The sequence below is a fragment of the Doryrhamphus excisus genome, chromosome 14 (assembly GCF_030265055.1).
Source record: "Doryrhamphus excisus isolate RoL2022-K1 chromosome 14, RoL_Dexc_1.0, whole genome shotgun sequence".
NCBI lineage: Eukaryota > Metazoa > Chordata > Actinopteri > Syngnathiformes > Syngnathidae > Doryrhamphus > Doryrhamphus excisus.
Window position 1 is genome coordinate 6,239,982 of NC_080479.1, and position 11,263 is coordinate 6,251,244.

Here is an 11,263-nt window from a genome sequence, read left to right on the forward strand (position 1 = left end):
AATGAACTTACGTTTGAAACTTTAATCTTTCCATTTGAAATGTCCAAACAAAAAGAAAAAGCGCAAACAAGCATGCGGGTCAGAGAACACAACAATGAGGAGAAATAAGAATAAATAGCTCAGGTACCAAAAGACGGCAACACAAAAATACTGGCAGGTCCTTCCATGGCTTCAGGAAGGTGAAGATGACATCCAGGACTGAACAGTCCTTCTCTGCGTCTTGCTGCCACGACCAAGATCACGCCAACAAGTCCACAAACATTTGTGAACTCATCGGGCTGGAGATATAGGACTTTTTCCCTTTAGAATCAGAGACCACAATGGTGAGCACATGTCGAACGGAAATGTAGAATTTGCAAAATGAGCACTTTTGGTTCTTGCTGTAGGGATCCCAAGGATCACCATGGTGCTGGATCACTTCTAAAGCCAGGGGACAGGGACGGGACACTCTTAGTTTCTGACCTGGGAGAATGCAGTGCGAGTGACTAAACACCAAACAGGGTTCAAAGATCCTCACTATGGTCTCGATCCAGGGGGGGTGAAAATGTGACACAGTCAACATGAAAGAGCTAAGTCATTTTCTGAGGGCTTTAAGTTGCATTGGACTTAGCAAGTTTAAAAAGAAATTGCTTAAATAGGTTTCTCATCTGCTGCATCACACTTTGAAAATTCCCGGTCCAGACAGAACACAAGCTAACGTGCTAATCAGTTAGCAGCTACAGCGGTACCTCTCGCATGTTAGCCAGCAGCTTAGCCTGGAGCCTGTTAGCACAGCTGCAGGAGCTCATCATCGCTGCTCTCCATCTTGCCCCCCACCTCCAGACATGCGTCAGGGATCCGGGCGGTGTGAACCTTTCCGCAGTGTTCGCATGGGCCATCCCACCCTGCTTGTGTGCTGTTCCCACGGGGTTGTCGTAGTGCATAACTTGTGTTGGAGGAGGGAGGTGGCTCCAACAGCGGTTGTCGAACATCACTGAACAACGAGGAGGAGTCCGAATCTGGGATCAGAAGCTCCACGTCCTCCTCTTCCTCTCCGCTGCCTCGCTGCTCCGTGGACTCAGTCCTGGCCCTCCCTGTGTCCGTTTGGTGCAGTGGACTGCGACCGGTCCAAGTCTGGTTCTGACTGGTTCTTATCAGGTTCCTGGTGAGTCGGTGCAGCCTCTGGGCCAGACGCTGCAGGGTGGAAGTGGCCGGGGATCGGAACGCCAAGGAGTCATTGTGACATATGCCTGGATTGTCCGTTACCATGGTGACTGGGCTGGCAGGGGGTTGAGCCTCCCTGGGATTGTTTTGGAGTTGGCTGGGGGCAGCTGGTAGGTTTATGGGGGCCGTGGAGGGCATCATAGATACTGAACTAGAGGGCGGGGTCTTCTGGGGAAGCGGGGCAACAGGACCACCCACCGCACCAACGGCACGCTCCCTACCTCTCTCACTCTCGGTGTCAGTGTCATCAGAGTCCGGGGAAAGCAGGTCTGATCCGGAACTTCCAGTTCCAGCACTGTCCTCCAGGTCAGCAGAGACCAGGGCCAAAGATGCCGACTGTCGCGAGTGGGAGAAGTTGAAGAGGCTGCGCCACAGGTTGCTATGACGACCGGCAGAGGGGAGGCGCAAAGTGGTGAAGCCGAGCTGAGACCGGACTGCCAGACGCAGGTTTTCCAGAACGGACGCCTGAGGGATGACAGGGTGAAGATGATTGTTCTTTCCGACCTTAGCGGTGTTATTCGACCATCTTATTTGGTCATGTGGACATATTAAATCTTTACCTGGCTCCCAGAGCACACTGGGAAATCCTCCACAGGCGGGATCAAACCCTGAGCTATTAGTTGGCCATATGAGGGCGGGGCTTCCCTCCTCAGCAGCTCCGCCTCAACTCTGGACAGCTGGGTCTCGAAAGACCTGTGAGCGAGCAATCAGTCATCAGCTGAAAAGTGGAATCTAAGCATTGGACGTCGTAGGCTTGTGCACGCTCACCTGCGTTCAAACATGCGCAGCGAGTAGAGTTTACACGTGCACCCGAGGGCGATGACTAGCAGGAGGCCGCAGACGAGGCTGCCGATTACTGCGGCTGTGATCACTCTGGTGGGAACGACGACGGGACAACTTTCTTCGTCACTGCCGTCACCGCAGTCGTCCTGGGCGTCGCACACCCAGGACTCGAACACACATCGGTTATTCTGGACAGAGGTCAAGATTCACTCACTGGTCACACGCTTAGCTATTTTTGTATAATACCTTGCAGTGGAAGTTCCCGGGTTGGCAGAAGAAGCAATTCTTCTCATCGGAACCGTTGGGGCAGCGGTTCTGGTAGTTACAGCGGTCTGATCGAGGATAACAGGCTCCGTTTCTGGAACAGGGGAACTCGTCCTCCTGACATGTGGAACAGTTCAATTCGTCCCGGCCGTTAGGACAGTGCCAGTAACCGTCACAGCGCTGCTGCTCGGTGTAACAGCCCCAGTTCCCCCCACAAGGCACCTCCCAGGGCAGGCAGAAGCCATCCACCTGAGGAACAGTACACAGAAGAATAGAACCCGATGTGGCCTTGAACAACACAATAAGATCTGGTGTAAAAGAACCTGGTAGGTGACATTGAAGCCTCTGGCGGCATTGATCTTGTCGGCGTAGAAATGGACTCGCAGCTGGCCAGATGACGACACCACCACCACGGGTGATCTGGAGTCGAAGGCTGTCAGCACCCTGAGAAGGCGGCGAGGGTTCTCCTTGAGGCCGTCATACACCTTGACATAGTCACCGTACCCTGTTCCGTCCAGTTTGAAGTCTGTGAAGCGCAGAATGACCTGCGGGAGCAAACGGCAGTTTCAGCATTTCCACTGCAGAAGCAATCTTTGCTTTCAGCCAATCCACACCTTCCTGTGGTCGCCGGTGTCAATCAGCCATGTGCAGTTACTCCCTGGAGGGTAGAAGTCAGGATAATTTGGAGAGCTGAAGGAGCCGTAAAAGTTCCTCAACCAGTCTCCGCAGGTTGGTACGTCACAGTCAATTTCATCTCCCAGATCCTGAGAAAGGGGGGGGGGGGTGAACGGTTAAGCCCAAGAAGCCAAAGTAAGCTAAGGGAAATGGAACTAAGTGACCTGGCAGTCGATGCTGCCGTCACAGCGGAGGCTGTGGGGCAGACATGTGTAGATTCGGGTGTAGCGGGACAAGCAGGGGAACTGGTTCAGGCCGCAGGGTTGAAATGAGAACGGTGAGTCTACACACAGGTCTTCATCGGAATTGTCCCCACACTCGTCCATGGAGTTACAACGCCACCAGTCGGGGATGCACTTCCCATTGGAGCAGTGAAACTGGTCCACATCACAGCTGGAAACATCAGACTTCCCTACAAAGACACGGCACAGTCACACAGGACCATGTCCGTTCATTGTGCAGCACCTCTTCACACTCACCTGTGACATAGGACAGTCGGAAACCTTTTCCTGTCAGAGTGTCGTCAGAGTGGAAGTGAATCCAGACGTGGTCCTGGGATGAGATGTAAGGAGGTGGCGGGGACGAGCCACACACTCGCAGTCCATCCAGGTTCTTGTAGCTGCTGATTGACATCCAGTCTGACGAGCAACGGTGTGAACCCTGCAGGTCGAAATCCTGGAAGCTACAAATGAGGAATTTGTCAGCCCACTCGTTGTGACATGTGAGCCGTGGCCACATTGTACCTGATGGTGACGGTGTCTCCAGGTCGGCCTCGGATGTTCCAGCTACAGTTGAGGCGCGTTGGGTACTGGAAGGGCCAACCGGGGCTCGTGATGATGCCGCTGGATGCACGTAACAGCTCAGACGAGTCGCCGCACGCTGAGAGTGATATAGATTGAGCTTTGATTGACACATGAACGTATCCATCAACTCATCACCTCACCATTGGAGATCCCAGACATGAAAAGGTTTTCGTTCCTCTGGGAGGCAGCAACGCATCCTGCAGACACACACACGAAAGTACTGGTTGAGCTTGAAGCAAATGACACAATCATTTTAGCAGCTCTACTTGCGGCACTCCCGTTGCCATGGAAACTATATTTGCTGTGTTGGCATTAGCAGCATTAGATTCTCCTACACGGATGAGATGTTGGGATGTCTGTTTGTTTTCAAGTAGAATTCCCGATGCTGCCTCGATATGAATGAGCCAGCAAAGCCAGTGTTGATGTAGCTGTGTGCGTCAATGTAAACATCACTCCCCTGACGCCTGAAGAGTGGTGTTGGACATAGTTGATAGGTTGGGCCTTTAAGTCGATGCCTAGCGAGCTCTCATGCCATGGACGCAGGTTCGAACCCCGGGGGTGCACGGGGTGGACCAGCAACACAGCATTCTCACAATGTGATGTGTCACGTCTAGTGTGACGTACAAAATACATAGAATACACTTTCACACCACAGGGACTTTTCCTCACAAGGATAGGACGGTAAAAAAAAAGACACAAAGGGACAGCCGGTCTGTCCTTACTCGAAAATGTGTGCCGACTTTTAGTGCTGCTCAGAAAAGTCATGCTATGTCGGACAGAAGACTCACCTGAAAAGAGGAGCAGGTAGACACCTGAACAGACCATGATGAAGATGACGGTAACGATGAGTCCAAGGTCACAAATCTACCTGACAGTTAGCTTAGCAAAGCACAAAGCACTGTACAATGGAGATGAATGCTAAGCTAAAGCTAACAAAGACGCTACAGTTAGCTCGTTAGCACAATGAACCAGGACCATCCATGACGGCGACTGCTTTCCTCTCACTTATACGGAATCAAGTCGGAATGTGTGTTGTATATACAATATACCAATTGCACGTTAGCAAACCTGAGACGAGTGCAATTTCACATGCTAAGCGGCTACTTGTACAAAAAGCAAGCGCAGATCGACTCATCGAGTGGCCGACTAGCCGCTGCATGCTAATGTGGCGAAGCAAGCAGCCTGGCCGCGCTCAAACTCTTCAGTAAAGGCATGAAGGCCCAGTTGGCCGCCAGATTTGTCCGCAGAGGAAGTCTCAAAAGCGGCGTGCAACACAGAGAACGTCGCCTTTTTTGTTAGCTACAACCCGCTACATTTCTATTGTATTCTAGTTGTCACAACAGCAAGGCCCCGCCTCCTTCAAAGTGACGTCACATAACAACTTGGCGTCATCCACGTGAGCTGCAATAAAAACCCTTCTGCTGACACTAAGTGATGCGCGATACCACAGACTTGCTTTCCGACACGATAGGAAGACCTGGGTTGGAATCTCCACTGGCCATGTCTTTGTGGAGTTTGCATGTTCTCCCCGTGCATGCGTGGCTTTTCTCCGGGTACTCCGGTTACCTCCCACATTCCAAAAACATGTTAGCTTCATTGGTCACGCCAAATTGTCCATAGGTATGAATGTGGGTGGGAATGGTTGTTTGTCTATATGTGCCCTGTGATTGGCTGTGGATGAAGAAGGGATGGGTGGCTGGACTTCAGCCTTCAGCTTAATTATACAATATACAGTAGTTGCTAAAAAAAATAAAACCCATTCAATTGTTAACATGATATCATATTCATGCTATATCAGTTGGAAAATGTGAAACAAAAGGGAGGGAATAGTGAGTGGATACCAGTTGGTTTAGCCTTGGCTGCTAGCTGGGTGATGGTAGATGATGATCATATTTTTGTCAAAAACACGTGTTGCTGACTTTGCTCCAATACTCACTACTGTTGAACGCCCTTACTAGTTGAACTACATTTCGGGTTTGATTGATGGTAAGTGGCTCTTTCCCACAACAATTATTTTGTCAGCAGTGAAGGTATTGTACTGTTCAAATAGCGCCATAACCTCCTCATGAGGGTCGCAGGCATGCTGGAGCCGAGAGGCGGGGTACACCCTGGACTGGTGGCCAGCCAATCACAGGGCACATATAGACAAACAACCATTCCCACCCACATTCATACCTATGGACAATTTGGAGTGGCCAATGAAGCTAACATGTTTTTGGGATGGGGGAGGAAACTGGAGTACCTTGAGAATGTCACCTTCCCAAGGTGAGAACAGGGAGAACATGCAAACTCTACACAGAGATGGAATCGAGCTGTGTGGCCTGCGCGCTAACCACTCGCCAGCCGTGCAGCCCCTACAAGCTACATTTCTACATTGTAAATGCAGCCCAGTTTCTGCTGTGGTAACCATGGTGACGCCAGATGCTCCTTCACACGACATGACGAAGCAGTCCTGCTGCAGCAGATGGGAGAGAAGTGGGGAGCGACTTCATGTGGTGTATCTTGACAAGCGGGGGTGGGGGGTTAACTGACCAGTGTAGTGCAAGTCTTAGCTGCCATGGGCACCAAGTCTTTGGGGACGCTCATTGACTACGGCCAGTTGAGCAACATCTGTAACGTCCTCTCCAACAACACTTGAAAAATATTATTTTGAACATATTGATTGGTTTAATTGATTTTTATTTTGACTAAAATCTAAATATTTTATTATTTATCTAAAAATTTTGTGGACAGAAGAAATGTGAACTAAGGAGAAGAAGAGTCCTGGACGTAGTGCTGCAGGAAGTGGTCCAACGTAAAAACCTTCCCCCATCCCACGCTGGGATCCATGCTGATGAAGTCATCCAGGTTCATGAGGGAGTCTGTGGGGAGCAGCACACGGATCACTCGCCTACCAGGCCTTTCCCACTCATCAACTCTGACCTGTGGTACAGATGGGGGGGTACGGTGGGGGTGGCATCTTCCAGGACCCGTCGTCATTCTTCATGTGTGACCGATCCGAGGCGAAGGTCAACAGGAAGCAGTTGGCGGGGACCACACGCAACTTCCTGTGCAACAACAGCGATAGTGACAAGATCACGTGCTGCGGGGGCTACCCGCGGTGTGGGGGCTACCTGCGGTACGCGGCCTGAATGCCGTGGTCCGTGCGTAGGGCGTGCTTGGCGTACAGCTCCAGGCTGCAGGGAAAGGGCATCGTCGAGTCCAGATCGTACACCACAGAACCAGACCCGCCGCAGATGTGAAGCAGAAGCACGTGGTAATCCTATATGACACAGACATGACACTTTCGACCCGGCCTGGAGACCACATCACCACATGAAGGTTGGCACCTACCCAAACCACAGGCTGGTCTCCACATGCGCACTTCTGCTTCCACAGTGGAATCTGATGGATGGCCATCATCTTATTGCTCATCTCATTCCTCTCCAACAACACTCCGCCCCTTCCCGGTGTCTTCTTTTGGCACATTTGTCACCCTTCACCGTTTCACCTCATCAAACAAACGGCCGTGTTGGTCAAGGACAACACGACTCAACCCTTGATGCAAAGCTGTGCAAACCACAACTGAGAGGAACGGACATCGATCAGCGTGGAAAAGGTTCTAAACCCATCTCAACGCTTTGGGACTCCAGCCAACCACAGGGAGAGCTAGAGCTGGGCGATATGGACCAAAAACTCATATCTCGATATATTCAGGTTGAATATAGATGTACAATATTATTCCATAAAGTGAGTTTAGACAAAATAAAAGCCAAAGATGCATGTCAAGTTGCTTTATTCAAATAAATACTTACTGTTGTTTTTACATTTTAAAGCTTCATGCAAGATGCACATTAAAAAAGGTTCTTGTATAACAATAGCGGCTAATATAAAGTGGGCCATTCCCTTTTCCTCATATTGGAGTTTTAAGATGATGAAAATTACGTTTAATGGTCTCCAATGGAAGTACCTCCATATTACCGAGTTACTGCTTACGCCTTGATGACTTTTCCATTGCAGACACCATAGCCTGTTTGCTAGCCTCCGGGCTTCTGCTCCTCCCCTTCTCCCTCCTGCATGATGGCACGAGGGAGATACAGCTCAAATCCAGTCTATACCGATAAACAATATGGTTAGGGATATCATGCTTACAGTAAATATGGATACATCGCCCAGCACCAGTGACAGTCAAAAGATGGAAGAGTGGTGAACCTCTCGGGAGCGGTTGGCCAACCAAAATGACCCCAAGCCCAGCCACGACTCATCCGAGAGGTCACAAAGACCCCACAACAACATCCAAAGAAGTGCAGGTCTCACTGGTCTCAGTAAAGGTCAGTGTTCATGACTCCATCATAAGAAAGAAACTGGGCAAAAAGCACTGAAGAAAAAAAACATTAAAACATCTTGATGATCCCCAAGACCTTTGGGGAAATGCTCTGTGGTTGAACTTTCCATCTGGCATTTGAGAAAAAGAAGTGTCAAAGACGGTGGTGGTAGTCTGATGGTCTGCTGTGATCAATGGAAGCATGAATTGTGCTGAAGGAGAATTGTGGGGCCATCTGTTGGTGACCTCAAGCTGAAAGCAACTCGGCTTGTGCAGCAGGACCATGATCCAAAACACAGCAAGTCCACCAAAGCAGATGAAGACTTTGTCCTGACCTCAATCCTACTGAGATGCTGTGGCATGACCTTCAAAATGCCTTCATGCTGGAAAAGCCTCCAAAGTGGCTGAATGACAACAATGAGACTCATTGCAAGTTATCACCAAGGCTTGATTGCACTTGTTGCTGCTAAGGGGGGCCGAACAACTTATTTAGCAGGGACATGGAGCTTTGTGTTGGTTCCTCCCCTCAGCATAAAAGTTTCATTTACTCAGTGCATCAAGTGTTGATTTGTGTTGTGGGGGACTACTAACTACATTTGGATGATGATCTGAAACATTGAAGTGTGACAAACATGCAAAAAGGAAGAAATCACCGCTGTCCCAACCCCCCATCAACCGTTTGAACCGAAAGTTGCCTGGCCGGATATGTAGTGTACTCTCACCGTTCTGTTGTCATTTGAGATGAAAACCACAAAGATTTCTTCTAGAGGTGCACTTCCTTCCTTCCCGATCAACTCACAAAGTTTCCAAACATTTTCTTCACTGCAAACACAATATACAAGAACAGGCTCAACATTGGTCTATTTTGAAAATATACCTCAGCAATACTTTTCTTACCAAATGTACGTGAACGTCGCACATGAACGCATCGTCTAGCTAAATACCATCCATCCATCCAAGCGAACGTGCATGTTTTTGGAATGTGGGAGGAAAGCGGAGAAAAGCCACGCATGCACGGGGAAACATGTAAACTCCACACAGAGATGCCCAAGCGGAGATTCCAACCCAGGTCTTCCCATCCCCTGACTGTGTGGTCGACATGCCAACCAATCGTCCACCGTGCGGCCCAAGCTAAATACGTATCTGTGTATGTACGTGAACGTCGCACATGAACGCGTAGTCTCAGTGTCAGGTGTGCCGTGAGCAATTATCCAATATCATTTAAAAAAATAACATTTGTTAATCATTTTCTGCAAATATTATGTCGTTGCAGAGTGTCTGTGGTGTAAAGACTGGCAGAGCAATGTAATATTGGTCCGTGTGGCAACACGTAGCTGATGGCCTCGTTCCTCCATTAGACTTAGTGATGCACGTGAGAGGTCTAGCGAAACGAGTATCTTTTTAAAAGTACGTAACAGTCTCCGAGGTATATTTCGGATTCAGTGTACATGAATACGTCCATGCAGTCTATATTTAGAGCTAAACATATGTGAAGGTGACAAACACAACACTTGGTTCTAAGTGAACAAGGTGGTGTTTACCAGTAACAGCTGGTATAGTCACACTTGTCTTGACTCGGTGTGATGACGTCTTCCTTCATTCTGTAGCAGTCATGTGACATGCGCAGCAGGGACGGCTGGAAGGGTCGACTCCTAGAGTGAGACGAGTTCCCAAATGGTTTCTTCTTTAGCACACTCAGTGCGGCGATTCCGTCATTGTATTGGAAACACCCGGAAAATCGGATTTGTTCCACTCCTTATTTATGTACAGTGGAACCAGCGATCACACACAAATTGAGTGGTAATCCCGAATAATCCAATCTTAATCGACCATCCACATAAAATGTCTTGTGACCGACGCCGTAGATTTTCCCAATATGGCAGCCGATCTACGCATGCGCAGTATCGATAGATCGATAGTTCTAAACTTCCTTTATCGTCATTGCACAAAAACACAGCAGTGAACTTCTGGCTCCCGTATAATACCAGAGATAAAAGAAGATAAACAATAATAATAATGTAGAGAACAAATAGATGACACCGAATATAAACAACATAATGTAAAGCACAAAAAGTAAATTGCACAAATAATTTGGTTTGTTATAGTGTAACAATTGAATATATAATTTCACTTCAATATAAATCACAATTCATAATTCCTCCCATCAGTTGTTCAAGAAACTGAATAAACAAAGTGCTCTCATTATTTTAAGCTTGCAGATGTATGTTGGCCTAGCTTGACATATTGATTCCTTTTTACCCTCTGATTCCATACCTTTCTTGTTTCTTTGGAAATATATTGTGATTCTTTGTATCAAATACTTGAGTTCACAAACACTATAGCTGCACACACTGCGATCCATGGAGGTTCAAATGTTAACGCTGTCCCTGTCATTCATTCTTTATACATTTTCCCAGTCTGTTGTTGAAGGCTATTCAATGATTCTAGAAAATTGCGACATATTAGTGAATGGATGTTTACTTCCAGTTTGATAATTAGTACTGCTTTAGCCATTTTCATTTGCTTTGGAAATATACCAGTGTGAAATGCTAAGTTCTCTCATAAATAATTCCCACGTCCATTCCAAGACAGTCCGTTGACGTTTTTGCAGTATGGCTATTGGCAATCTGGAGGGTTTTTTTGGGCGTCAGCAGTGAGGAACATGGCGTTAGGATTTGCGTCTATAGTTTCCTCCCCTATTGCTGTTGACAGGCAAGTTTGGGCTAATATTTAGCAACATTTCAACCACCTGTGTGGCATTTGCATGTATGAGCAGTATAGTCCAGGTTGCTGAGAAACACGCATGGTGTTTGTACTGTACATGCGCTTTACCTGGTGACCACCACACTATCTCACACAAAGAGCCTGTGAAAGCATGCAGTGAAAGTCTTTTGGAACACACAGTAAAAACGTCATCGAAGACAAGTCAAATGAAAAGAAAAGCTTGAAGACCCACCTTGAATGGGAACGGCTCCTCTGACTGGAGATGCTGTGCATCGGACATGTTCAGCGTCCATCTTCTTCAGGATAGAGCCAGCACAGCCGTGACCCGACCGAGGACAAACCGTGTAGAAAAGTAGGCTCCGTATTGGCCACACATTGATTCCTCTCCAAGACCACTACACATAATTCCTAGCCTTGTTCTTTCACTTCATGTCTGCTGATGCCTAAAGGTAAGATTTGAGTGCTGTGGTGCGTATCTGTGGTACCATGGACAACAGGTCTATCTGTA

At 48.2% G+C, this 11,263-nt stretch overlaps 2 protein-coding genes across 3 annotated transcripts; both read right to left on the reverse strand.

The window, feature by feature from the left end:
* Positions 1 to 7: 7 nt before the first annotated feature.
* On the reverse strand, positions 8 to 5,260 carry LOC131101656 (low-density lipoprotein receptor-related protein 12-like). The gene is made up of 11 exons (XM_058046972.1): positions 4,517 to 5,260; positions 3,869 to 3,925; positions 3,669 to 3,804; positions 3,405 to 3,607; positions 3,090 to 3,337; positions 2,865 to 3,014; positions 2,574 to 2,795; positions 2,233 to 2,499; positions 1,972 to 2,174; positions 1,764 to 1,896; positions 8 to 1,668 (listed from the first exon to the last, which is right to left on the reverse strand). The coding sequence occupies exons 1-11, from the start codon at positions 4,551 to 4,553 to the stop codon at positions 766 to 768; spliced, it is 2,559 nt and encodes an 852-aa protein (XP_057902955.1). The 5' UTR covers positions 4,554 to 5,260; the 3' UTR covers positions 8 to 765.
* Positions 5,261 to 5,958: 698 nt separating this feature from the next.
* On the reverse strand, positions 5,959 to 9,911 carry LOC131101705 (protein N-terminal glutamine amidohydrolase-like). 2 transcript variants are annotated; one of them, XM_058047046.1, is made up of 6 exons: positions 9,573 to 9,911; positions 8,754 to 8,853; positions 7,062 to 7,112; positions 6,842 to 6,990; positions 6,651 to 6,775; positions 5,959 to 6,589 (listed from the first exon to the last, which is right to left on the reverse strand). In XM_058047046.1, the coding sequence occupies exons 1-6, from the start codon at positions 9,650 to 9,652 to the stop codon at positions 6,474 to 6,476; spliced, it is 621 nt and encodes a 206-aa protein (XP_057903029.1). In that variant the 5' UTR covers positions 9,653 to 9,911; the 3' UTR covers positions 5,959 to 6,473. The 2 variants fall into 2 exon arrangements, with proteins under 2 accessions (XP_057903029.1, XP_057903030.1); XM_058047047.1 differs by lacking the exon at positions 9,573 to 9,911 and adding an exon at positions 8,929 to 9,558.
* Between the last annotated feature and the right edge of the window lie 1,352 nt (positions 9,912 to 11,263).

Coding starts and splice junctions, on each gene's coding strand:
- LOC131101656 (XM_058046972.1), bottom strand. CDS start 4,553: ATGGTCTGTTCAGGTGTCTACCTGCTCCTCTTTTCAG. Junction 2,796..2,864: donor ACACCGGCGACCACAGGAAG/GTGTGGATTGGC, acceptor TTGCTCCCGCAG/GTCATTCTGCGCTTCACAGA. Junction 2,500..2,573: donor GCTTCAATGTCACCTACCAG/GTTCTTTTACAC, acceptor ACTGTTCCTCAG/GTGGATGGCTTCTGCCTGCC.
- LOC131101705 (XM_058047046.1), bottom strand. CDS start 9,652: ATGTCACATGACTGCTACAGAATGAAGGAAGACGTCATCACACCGAGT. Junction 6,776..6,841: donor ATTCAGGCCGCGTACCGCAG/GTAGCCCCCACA, acceptor GTTGTTGCACAG/GAAGTTGCGTGTGGTCCCCG. Junction 6,590..6,650: donor CCCCCCCATCTGTACCACAG/GTCAGAGTTGAT, acceptor TGCTCCCCACAG/ACTCCCTCATGAACCTGGAT.